This window comes from Lathyrus oleraceus, chromosome 5 (genome assembly GCF_024323335.1).
Source record: "Lathyrus oleraceus cultivar Zhongwan6 chromosome 5, CAAS_Psat_ZW6_1.0, whole genome shotgun sequence".
In the NCBI taxonomy this organism is placed as follows: Eukaryota; Viridiplantae; Streptophyta; class Magnoliopsida; order Fabales; family Fabaceae; genus Lathyrus; species Lathyrus oleraceus.
In genome coordinates, this window is record NC_066583.1 from 313734393 (window position 1) to 313745783 (window position 11391).

The following is an 11391-nucleotide window of genomic DNA, read 5'->3' on the forward strand; positions in this document are numbered from 1 at the left end:
ATTCACACTAATGTCTCCCTTCAATCGTCTCGGTCCCACTCCAATAACCCAAACACACCCCAACTACTCTGACACGGGTCACAAACTCAGCTATAGCGGTATGACTTCATTAGATACACAAGACTTTGTGAATTTGTCTGAATATCTTAGAGAATCTGCTGCAGGTGGTGGTGATGTTCCTGGATCCTCAAATCCTCAAATACCTCTGGTGAATCATCAACGTGGGTTAGGGAATATGGAATCAGAAAATAAAAATACTGAATTATCTAAATAAAAAATTCATATATCTAATAATTTATTAACGAAGAGGAAAGAAAATCCTAAGTACTAAAAAAACCAACTAAACAATAATTAAAATAAAAATCTAACAAATAATTTTATCACACTTTGCATGACAGCAAATGAAAAATCTGAATATTATACCAGCGAAAGAAATTGAGCCGATAGTCATATGTTGAAATTGATTTGAAAACAGCAGAGTGAAAGCAGAGAAGAAGTCTGATGGCGGATGATAGCAACCGCAGCGTGAGACTACTATTCCGCCCAAAGCAACTTAACAAAGGATCCGACCCGGGAATCCATTACTGGTTAATCGGATCCCCATTCTTACCGCCAATTACCATCGTCTCCATCCTCCGATGCATCAACACCATACCCTCCTCCTCTTCTCCCGATTTACGCAAAGAATCCGACGATCTTCTAACCTTAATTCCGAAAGGCTTTCAACTTATTGGAGCCCTAGCTTCCGGAGACGACACCGATGCTCGTGCCGCAATTGATGCTGCTCGTCAATTAAGGAATTTTCTTTACGGCGGAGGAAAGGTGGAAGAACCACCGCTGATCGGAGCTGTTTCCGATTTGGATTCCGGCGATCTCCGATTTTTTGTGTCGGAGAGTGGAAATGCGAAAAGCGGAATTGAACTTGTTACATCGATTATACAGGAACAACATCCCGAGAAGTTTTTGTGGGAGAATGGTTGCATGCTTCGTTGTGAGCTTCCGATTAAGTTGCCAATTTATTACCCACTCAAAACTCCATCTGGTAAGTGTTTCCAGAAACAACTTAATTCATTTCATAACAACTTATCATGCAAGTGTTTATATATAAGGGCTTGTATTTCAGCTATTTTTCTATCATAAATGATAAAATAAAGTCAACTTGTTTTTACATAATATAAGATGTTTTCATTTGAAATGACAGTATTAGAGAGTGTTGGGTGGATTGAACATGTAGAGACAAGGAGAGTAGGTCAGATGGAGATAAAACAACTAGAGCTAGAGGAAGATCTAGAAAAATTATAAGAGAAACTATTAAGAAAAATCTCGAGATTAACGGTTTGGATATAAGCATGGTCTTGAATACAACATTATGGCAAAAGTTTAACCATGCAACCGACCCCACTTAGTGGAATAAGGTTTTGTTTTGGTTGTATAAGCTGTTTTAATTAGCTATCATCAGGAACTTACGGAAATAAACTTAAATCAGCAAATGCATAAGGCAATCCAGACAACCCATGATGTGTTTTCATAAACTCTTCCAAACAGTCTTGCTAATACATAAGATAATCCATACAACCCATAAGTTCAAGTTCCCAATTAAGTTACGTCCAAACAGGCCCTAAGTTCAAGTTTCCTTTAGTATCTCTTAAATATTGATTGAATAGTACCTTAGTTGGTAGAAGTTATTGACCACATGCCTCTAGTAGTGAGTTGCAATGAAAACTCTAGCTGAAAGCACTTTACTTTGAGTTCAAGATGATATACACATACTATATATGTGATACACACAAAAATGCAGGTCACAAAGGACAGCGACCCTTAAACTTAAGGAAGTTTATTACAAGCAGTCACAAAAACACACTGTCATTTGTCGAAATCGTTTGATGAACATCGAGTGGTTCGCATTTTGAGTTATTATTATTTATTTATTTTGGAAAAGTATCTTGAATTATTATTTTAGATCTGATACGAGAAGTCGTCTTATCTTTGTCCAATGGTTCCAACTTGTTGGCTGTATGTAGTGAATGTCTGCTTTGTGAATGCAGTGTAATCTGACTCCATAAGCCAAGATCCACAATACTAATTTTGAACTTGACATGTATTTTTGCAGTCAATTAGATGAAATTCTTGTATTTGATTTCAATGTTAAATAAGTTGGGTACATCTTAGTGTTCAGCCGTACAGAATAATATCTGAATGTCAGTGAATCATCTAAGATGCATGGTTTACTATGTTCTACATGCAGTAAACTCTGGACAAATTTTGTTCCGCAGATGTTGAGAAAGCATATGTAAAGGCAACTGGAGCTGTTATTGCCAAGTTAAGAGACCCTCAGGCTGTGTACATGTTAGAAGCATTGAGCAAAGCCTGTCCAGATCAACCTCGACCTGCCATAGTTCGAGGTGCACAATTAGATTTTCACACAGACCTCTCCAAAACCAAGCCTTTGGCTAAGAGTGATGAGGGCTTTGATGCAAGCTCACTATCTTGTTCATACTTTTCCATCAACAATAAAACAGCTTTTTCCATAGAGGTAAAATAAAAGGTTATGATATTCTTTTTATCTTTCTCCCATTTTCTTTTTAGCTATTTAATTTTTGCTATATTATGTTATATTATTTGTGATTTTGCTTATATGTTGATCTTATTTTTTGTGCTGCCTTTACAAATAGTTAAATGACTGCTATCGTCCATTTTTGTGAAATTTTCTTTTGCTTAGAATGCAGATATTATCCAAGTGAGTGTTCTATTTAATAGCTTAGGACCGTCATCAGCATCTGCTGCACCTATTGCCGAATATCTTCCAGGTCAGGATTTGGGTCATATTTGGTGTTGAATTACTTCAACTCTGGTGTTTTTTACATTATTAACTCAACTGAAATTGAGTTATTGCTTTCAGTCCTGGAAGAAGCCAGACTCGTTGTTGTGGATATTAAGCTAGATGTATTGTGCTATTCTTCCAGGGATCTTCCACTCAAACATGCAGTTTCACGTTTAATCATCCCTGGCTTAATTGACCAGTTAAATATCATGCAGAACTTTATGTTGCCTAGCCTATTGGTACAACATCCTCAGGTGAGGCAATGAATTCATCTTTCTAATTATATAAGATTTCCATGGTTCTACTATGCCACCATGATTCCAAGTCACAAGAAGATAATTTTTCTTTAGTCAGTTGATGTTTTGTTATTTATTGCCATTCCTTTATCCTATCATTGCTAAATTTCAGATGGGTTTTTGGTTTTGTCTTGCTAATTCACAATTCCATATTTGTACATTATTTCTCCATGTAAAATAGTTCTCAGATGAAGTGACAATACGAGCTGTAATGCATCTAAATTTTCAATTTCAAATATATTTCATTTGGAGATTTGTCTTATAGTTTTAGAATAGTTCAGATTAATTGCTTTTAAAGAAGCAGACCTATTTCTTCCTTCTTTGATGGGTAATATGAATTATGAGTTATGAATGTGCAATTACAAAGATATATGCATGTTGTGAGATGCTAATGCTTTAACTTTAATCTGAACCTGTTTTGCTACATATTATCTCGTAGTAAAATTAAGATATGGACTTTCTTTTACTACACACCCTGATGATTATTATTTGGATTATAGTTTTAGAATAGTTCAGATTAATTGTTTTTAAAGAAGCAGACCTATTTCTTCCTTCTTTGATGGGTAATATGAATTATGAGTTATGAATGTGCAATTACAAAGATATATGCATGTTGTGAGATGCTAATGCTTTAACTTTAATCTGAACCTGTTTTGCTACATATTATCTCGTAGTAAAATTAAGATATGGACTTTCTTTTACTACACACCCTGATGATTATTATTTGGAATCGATCAGGTGAAATTTCTTAAGTGATTTTATTTGCATGAATAGTACATAGTAATTTCTGTTTTTTTTTTTATAAATCTTTTTTGTTTCATTTATCAATAATATTTCATTGTAAAATTTTATTTTGACATGTATTCAATACTTATTGTTCTTTTGATTGACTAACAATTTATTCAATTGTCAGCTAAGACCTTATCACTTCAGTCCTCCCGGGATTCTGCATCCAATAACTGTTTTCTATGAACTGAGTTTTGGGGAGACAGAAATGAAGCAAGGTATGCTGTTGAACTTTTGCATTGTCCATGGATAGGATTCTTCTTTTACCATACTGCGTACTGCTGCTATATTTCAGAAAGAAATGTATCTATTGAATCTATAAGGCTGTCCACTCTGCTTTATCATTTATGATCTCAGCATATGTCAGTGATGTATAAATTCTTCATTCTTTTTGCAGTTGAATTTAGGAAATCCTTGCACTTCAAGTTGGGGCTACCTTATGATCGTCCCCTTCTAAGAATTGCCAATGCCTTGGATTTTTCAAAATTGAAAAATGGTGGTTCTGCCTCTCTACAGAAAGGTATTATGCAGATCTCTATAGAAAGTTCATGTTATAAGTTGTGTAGATGCTAAAAATCATGATTGCATCTACCTCTTTCCATTTTGTATTTTCCAATACTAACTCCTTGAAAATGTTCCAAGTATTCTAATATTTAGTGGTAATATTAGGTTCAGCTTTGCTCAGAGATGTACACATTGGGATTCCAAGCAGTGGGGGTAAGTTGCCATTATGGTCTTTTCTCATTCTTAATATAATTCTTCTTTGTCCCACCGTCTAATTTAAAATGTCATGGTTTATGCAGTTACTGGGGGAACTCTTTCCCTTGTTCAAGGTTCCTATGAATACCATCATTATCTTCAGGATGGTTTCAATGATTCGGTAATTGCAATTCTTCTACTTCGTAATAGCTGTAACATGTTCTTGAAAGTTGAAACTTTATTTTTTATTCTTGGCCTTGATCAAACTGTCCAAGTGGGAATATTTAAAATTGAAACACAAGCACACCATAGTTGTAATTAGTGAGTAGTTTTAGATTATCGATAACACAAACTTATTTCAACAATTGCAGTTTACTGTTTGAAATTTGAATACCGAAAGACCATTGTAAGTTATTAAAATGTCTAAAAGTACGCTATCAAATGTTATTCTTGTAATTTTATCTTTTAAATAATTCCTGCTTATTTGTCTGTAAAAAGTTTAATACAAAATAAAATCAGGCTAGCCAATCAAGACTGTGGTTTTAGTGTATAATTATGCTATATGATAAAATAATATATAGGAAATTAGAACTTCCAGTCACCCAGGAAAGGAAAGGACGAAGAAGAATACTTGGGCATGTTTGGATAAACAGCTTATTTGCAGCTTATATCACAAGTGCTTATCAAAATAAGTGCTCATGAACAAGCTTGCATAAACTATTTTTATAACATAATATATTTATTTACCTTTAGTATCTCAAGAAATGCAACTCGTTGAAAACATGAACATGGTTTCTTTTGTCTTTCCTTGAGTTATCAAATCCTTTCTGCTGTTCTAAAATGTAAAAAATAATTATATCCTGGTTACTGTTGCTCACATGTTTTGCAAAATAAGATCAATTTTAGTAGTTTTTACACTGCTTAATAAAATGTATCGATGTTCTTTAGAGTTGGACTTCCATCCTGGCTTTCGAAATTCCAGAAATGTAGCAGTACTTCGCTTTATTATAGAAAGGAAATCCGTTAGTGCAAGAGCTTCCTCCAGTCCACTTTTATCAAGCTGATGTTTGACCTTTTACAAATACTTTAGTATTTAACATTAACCTCGTTGATTTTATTTAGCACTAAAAATCGGCTTAAAGGCATCAAAGTCAGGCTAATCACTTTTATTTGCTTCACTTGAAGCTTCTTTTATGTTGTCCTTACTCCTTAGTGTTACTTCTGAGATGAGTTGCTAGCCTTATTCAGGTGCTAGATTCTAGGTCTTTTTGACCTTCTTTCACTAAACAAATCCCATCTCTTGTTTTCATTTTCTTATGCTTTACTTCTTGATTCATCTGTTAGGTTTGTATGGATTTCCCATTGTGGTGTCAAGAGCATATCTTAAAACAAAATGACTCAATTTTCTTGTAGTATCCGAAATTAATTATTTATGTGTTTTCTAGGGATGGGGTTGTGCTTATCGGTCCCTCCAGACTATCATTTCATGGTTCAGACTCCAAAACTACTCATCTATAGAAGTTCCTTCTCATAGGTATTTATAGTTTTTCTCTTCTCTTTATGGATTTTGCTTTAATGGGAGATGTTACTGCTTCATTTATCTTTTGAATTTGTTACTTCTTCATTTATAGTTTTTCTCTTCTCTTGATGGATTTTGCTTTGATGGGATATGTTACTTCTTCATTTATCTTTTAAATTTGTTATCAGGTTTTAAGAATTGGTTTTATTTTGATTTTTCACACTATACAAAGGATTATTAATTTGTTTTTTTTAATATTTGTTAGTTTTTAATTTAGCCTAACAAACCTGCAAATGTCTCAGAGAAATACAGCAGTCACTTGTCGAGATTGGTGATAAAGATCCTTCTTTTATTGGGTCACGAGAGTGGATTGGTGCCATTGAGTTGAGCTTTGTTTTGGACAAACTTCTGGGTGTAAGTGTTCTGCTCATTTTTAATATTTGTTGATGTTTGTGATAGTTAAGGAACAATAGAATTTAGAGAGAAACTGTAAATGTGATGAATGTTTATTATTTGTATTCTGAATCTTACAATACAGGTTACTTGCAAAGTCATCAATGTTAGATCTGGAGCCGAGCTTCCGGAAAAATGTCGAGAGTTAGCATTGCACTTTGAGACCCAAAGTACACCTATTATGATAGGTTAGTAGATGCTATATTATTTTAGTTTATTCTATCTGCCATTTATTTGGCATCTCCAAATATGGGATCACTTGAAATTTGACAGTGTATAGTGATGACAATTTGGGTCTTAAATTCAGGTGGTGGTGTACTTGCATACACACTATTGGGAGTGGATTACAATGATGCAAGTGGAGATTGCGCATTTTTAATACTTGATCCACACTATACAGGTACGGATGACCTGAAGAAAGTAGTCAATGGGGGATGGTGTGGGTGGAAAAAAGCTGTTGATAACAAGGGAAAGAATTTCTTCTTGCACGATAAGTTTTATAATCTACTGCTGCCACAGAGGCCTAACATGGTTTGATAGACTGGGATTCAATGGATGGAACTAATTCCCAATTTCCAGACCCCAATTTCTTGCAATGGAAGTTTTTTTTTAGTTACATGTGATTGGGAAATGATGGTTGTTCATTCCTTGGGTCACTTTTGGGGTAGTGATGTTTTGTAATTGACTTGCTGTGACTAAAACTAAAATTATCGGCCATACTATGCCCTGACCTGAATCTTCTGTCTAGTCACTTGGTCAAAATTCTGGGCAAAGGGTATTTTGAACATGGGCAAGGTAGGATAGAATGGATATGTTTCCTGGCATTCAAGATGCCAGTTGCTCAGGATCAGTGAGAGGCTTATATATCCATACATTTGTGTTTTTTTTTATCTCCACTTATTTTCTTTGAAAAGGGAGTTTATATATGTGGATTATTTTTTCCACCCTTAAAAGTGCTCCTTACCATTGTGAAAAATCACAACTGTTCATAGAATTTGAAAATGCATATTCGGACGTATCTTTCATACACACTCCTTAGCACAAATTGATAAGAAATTCTTATTTTCTTAGACTTTTACATCTCCAAATCAACTTTGGAGATGCATCTCTATAAACCCTTAATTCAATTTTTTAGGTCAAATTGCACTATAGGTAACTAGTTTTTGGTGGAAATTATATTTGAAGTTGTTTGCATTATCATTGATTTAGCTCTCTCAAGTCGGATCATTATTTAATTTGATTAAATCAACATGCGTTATTATCATATTTGGACTTATAAGAGGTGAGCTGAAGAACCTTTGGAACTATGGCACATACTTGTCCTTGTCCACAAAACTTTCATATTCAAAAGTTTAAGTTGTTAACTATTAGTACATTTTTTTAGAGTTGAAGAAATTGAAATAATTGAAGCTCAATGGTCCGAAATAAATGCAAACACAAGGATTATAAGAGGTGAGCTGAAGAGCCTTTGGAACTATGGCACATACTCGTCCTTGTCCACAGAACCTTCATATTCAGAAGTTTAAGTTAATTATAGTGCATTTTTTTAGAGTTGTACATTTTTTTTAGAGTTGTACATTTTTTTTAGAGTTGAAGAAATTGAAATGATTGCAGCTCAATGGTCTGAAATAAATGCAGTGGTTAGCAAAAACACAAGGATTATAAGAGGTGAGTAGCAAAAACACAAGGTGTACAGGCTCCGCATCTAGAAGAAAATAAATACTTGCTCCAACTTTACAAAAAAAGTCTTGCTCCAACTTTACAAAAAAGTTTACTCTTTAAAAAAAATGTTTAGATGCATTAAAGTTTTATGTTCTTTTTAATTTTACCCTTATTTTTTGTTTTGGAAATCGTTAAAAACATAGAAACGAACAAACGGTAGGGATATATTTGAAATAATTTGCTTTGGAAATCGTTAAATACATAAAAACATATAAAAGATAGGGATATATTTGAAATAATAACATTGAATATAATGATCATAGGTGATATTTGCTTATATTAATTAAGACAAGACCCTTTTATATTAATCACATTAAATCAAGTGCATGAAGTACAATGATTAGTACAATGATTAGATTATAAACAGAGAGACAAGAAAAAAAGCAATTAAGAATTGGTGAAAGAATAAAAAAATGCTTATAAAAATGAAATAGAGTAACATTTTAAGCCATCAATACTTAAACATCTAGACAACTTAAATAAGGAGATTGTTCTTTCTATTCTTTTAAACATCTAGACAACAACTTAAACATCTCCAACCATCGTAAAAAGTCACTATTATCCCTGGCGTTCAGAGATGTATCTCTGGACGCATCTTTTTTAGACACTTCTCAACATAAAATGAGGAAGTATCATATTTTTATTAAAATTTAATATGGAGATGCATCTCTGTATTTGTATAAGGTTAGTATGAAGATGCATCTCCGTAAATACGATTTATTAAAAAATTAGTGGATGGTCCGAAGATGAATCTCCAACCGCTTTTGTTTCATATCCCCGCGCCAAACTTTCCTCTTTCTCCTTCTACATTTTCTATTTAAAAACTTACCATCCTTTCAAGCTTTTGAATTCTCACATCCATTCAAGCTTCTCTCCTTAGCAAATTTCTATCATAAGAGCTCTTTCTCCTCCTTTTCAGCATCTCATATATTCAAGCTTCTACTTCTCATCAATTTGATTTGGTATTTTTTTTTAAAATGCTATCTCTTTTTATGTTTTGATTTATAGTTAGTTGTTTAAACTACATTAGTTATTTTAGGTACATTAGATATTAGGGTAAAAGAAATTGGTAGCCAACAAGAACATGCATTGACATATTTTTGGAGAGTTATGGCAGCAATGTCGTTTCTGCCACGGTTACGATCGCAGGTTTGTCTGGAGATGTTTCTCCAAATTTTCTCAGTTCTATTTTTGAAGACGCATCTCTGGATTTGATTTAGGCTAAAATTTGGTTGATTTTGTGGATTTGTTCTGACATGCTGTTTTTCTTTGTGTCGGTTTGTAACGCATGTGCAATGGTTTAAAACAACCTTGGCAGAGTTAGGCTCAGACGTGTGTTTCAAACCGCGTCGGTGCGACCTGAGAGGGTCGTAGCCAGGACCATGAAGCCACGAGTTGATGATAACTCGTTTGATGGTTCTCAACTATTTGGTTTGTAGCGCTGATGTTTTCAACTATTTGGTTCTGCTTCTCGTAGCTGTCTCTCTCAAGCATCCAATTCATTGGGCCATGAGACCCCAGATGATGCAACTGACTCTGAAGCCCTTGAAGCTCAGGTGGGAACTGTTGCCCATGCCCCATTAAAGAGTTATCCAAGAGGCCCATTGACACCTCCTTTCTTCATCTCTATGCAAACCATGATGCTAGGCATGTATGAGAAGGAGAGGTATATTTTTTTATTTTGCAATATATATGTTTTCAACTAAGTAAATCAATACTTATGGTGATATTTTCTTTTTATAGGAGCATATGTGTTTGAAATCGGTAAACCACAGTTGAAAGATATTGGAGTTGACACAACCCACTACTGATTGGTTTCAAGATGTTTTCCGCTATTATGGTCTTTCTGGTTTATGTTATGCTGCGTACATGACCATATCCTACGAAATGCATGCGATTTTTATAAAGAGGTGGCATCCAGAGACATTGTCTTTCCACCTTCGTATGGGCGAGATAACCATCACCTTGAATGATGTGTCATGCCTCATGCATCTTCCCATATGGGGAAATTGCTGGGCCACAGAAGGATCAGCCGAGAGGGAACCGTCAAGATGATGGTCACCCATTTAAGGGCTGACCTAGGTGACACCTCAAAGGAGGAAGCTGACATAAGAAGCGCTCATGCAAGATTTAGTTTTTTTTGAAAAGCTTTATAAAGAACACTTGGCATGGGTTGTGGATACCGAATGTGATGATATGCAAGTTGAGCACCACCAAACTTGTGCGTTTAGGTGTTACCTCTTATTCTTGGTTGACACGTTCATGTTTGTGGACAAAAGTGCAACCTATGTCAATGTGGTCTACCTTCAGTACTTCATCGACTTGACTACGATTCACGAGTACAACTAGAGGTCGTATGTTTGGTCTACTTATACTTGAAGTTATGTTAGGGTTATCTTTGGAAGACAAAACAGATGACATGAAGCTGCACGTTTCTTACGGTAATTTACTATTACTAATATTTTCATAATTCATTTGTTACACTTATTATTAATATTGTATCAGAATCATTCTTAGTGATGAATCATCTCCCACTTCCCTCGTATCACTAAGTAGGAAGTTGTGCCTACATACATTAAGGACTAACCGCATGCTACCACATTTCTTCCTACAGGGGGAATAATGCGGTCGAGCCATTCAGAGTGCATCTTGACCGTCATGTAACAAATGACATTTTCTTCTGCCCATATAAGGGTCACCGCGAGACGCGTCCATTTGACGACACTTTCTTATACTCCGGATGGCTGACATATGGGTCATCAATTATGTATCCTTATCTGCCCGAGTGAGTGATGCGACTGTTTGGCTATCTGCATATTATTCTATATGCATATTATTCAGAGACCCCCTATGAGTCTGCTTCTCCCATCGTCCACCACAAAGATCTCGATGCAATACTTGGCGATTTTGAGAGTTACATGGTACCATAGGAGTATCGCAGGGTACTAGGTCTTGTACATTGGATATATGTAAACGGATACATAACATAGTTATATAAGGTGTCACACCCTATCATGATGCCACACGTTTCTGGAAGATCACTTAGACCAGCTAACCAGGATGTACCTGAGACTAGGGATGACCACACCGAAGGT

General features: G+C 34.9%; 1 protein-coding gene across 1 annotated transcript; it reads left to right on the forward strand.

Moving 5' to 3' along the window:
* The first annotated feature begins 378 nt into the window (after positions 1-378).
* On the forward strand, positions 379-7464 carry LOC127084267 (probable Ufm1-specific protease). Its single transcript, XM_051024690.1, has 12 exons — positions 379-1042; positions 2274-2533; positions 2720-2807; positions 2900-3075; positions 4031-4121; positions 4301-4423; positions 4573-4620; positions 4707-4783; positions 6048-6136; positions 6424-6535; positions 6660-6762; positions 6882-7464. Exons 1-12 carry the CDS (start codon positions 502-504, stop codon positions 7109-7111), a joined length of 1938 nt encoding a protein of 645 aa, XP_050880647.1. The 5' UTR covers positions 379-501; the 3' UTR covers positions 7112-7464.
* The last annotated feature ends 3927 nt before the right edge of the window (positions 7465-11391 follow it).

Excerpts from the sequence above, each read along its gene's own strand:
- LOC127084267 (XM_051024690.1), top strand. The coding sequence starts at position 502 with ATGGCGGATGATAGCAACCGCAGCGTGAGACTACTATTCCGCCCAAAG. Across the intron at positions 4,122-4,300 it reads GGAGACAGAAATGAAGCAAG|TTGAATTTAGGAAATCCTTG; the intron begins GTATGCTGTTGA and ends TTCTTTTTGCAG. Across the intron at positions 4,784-6,047 it reads AGGATGGTTTCAATGATTCG|GGATGGGGTTGTGCTTATCG; the intron begins GTAATTGCAATT and ends TGTGTTTTCTAG.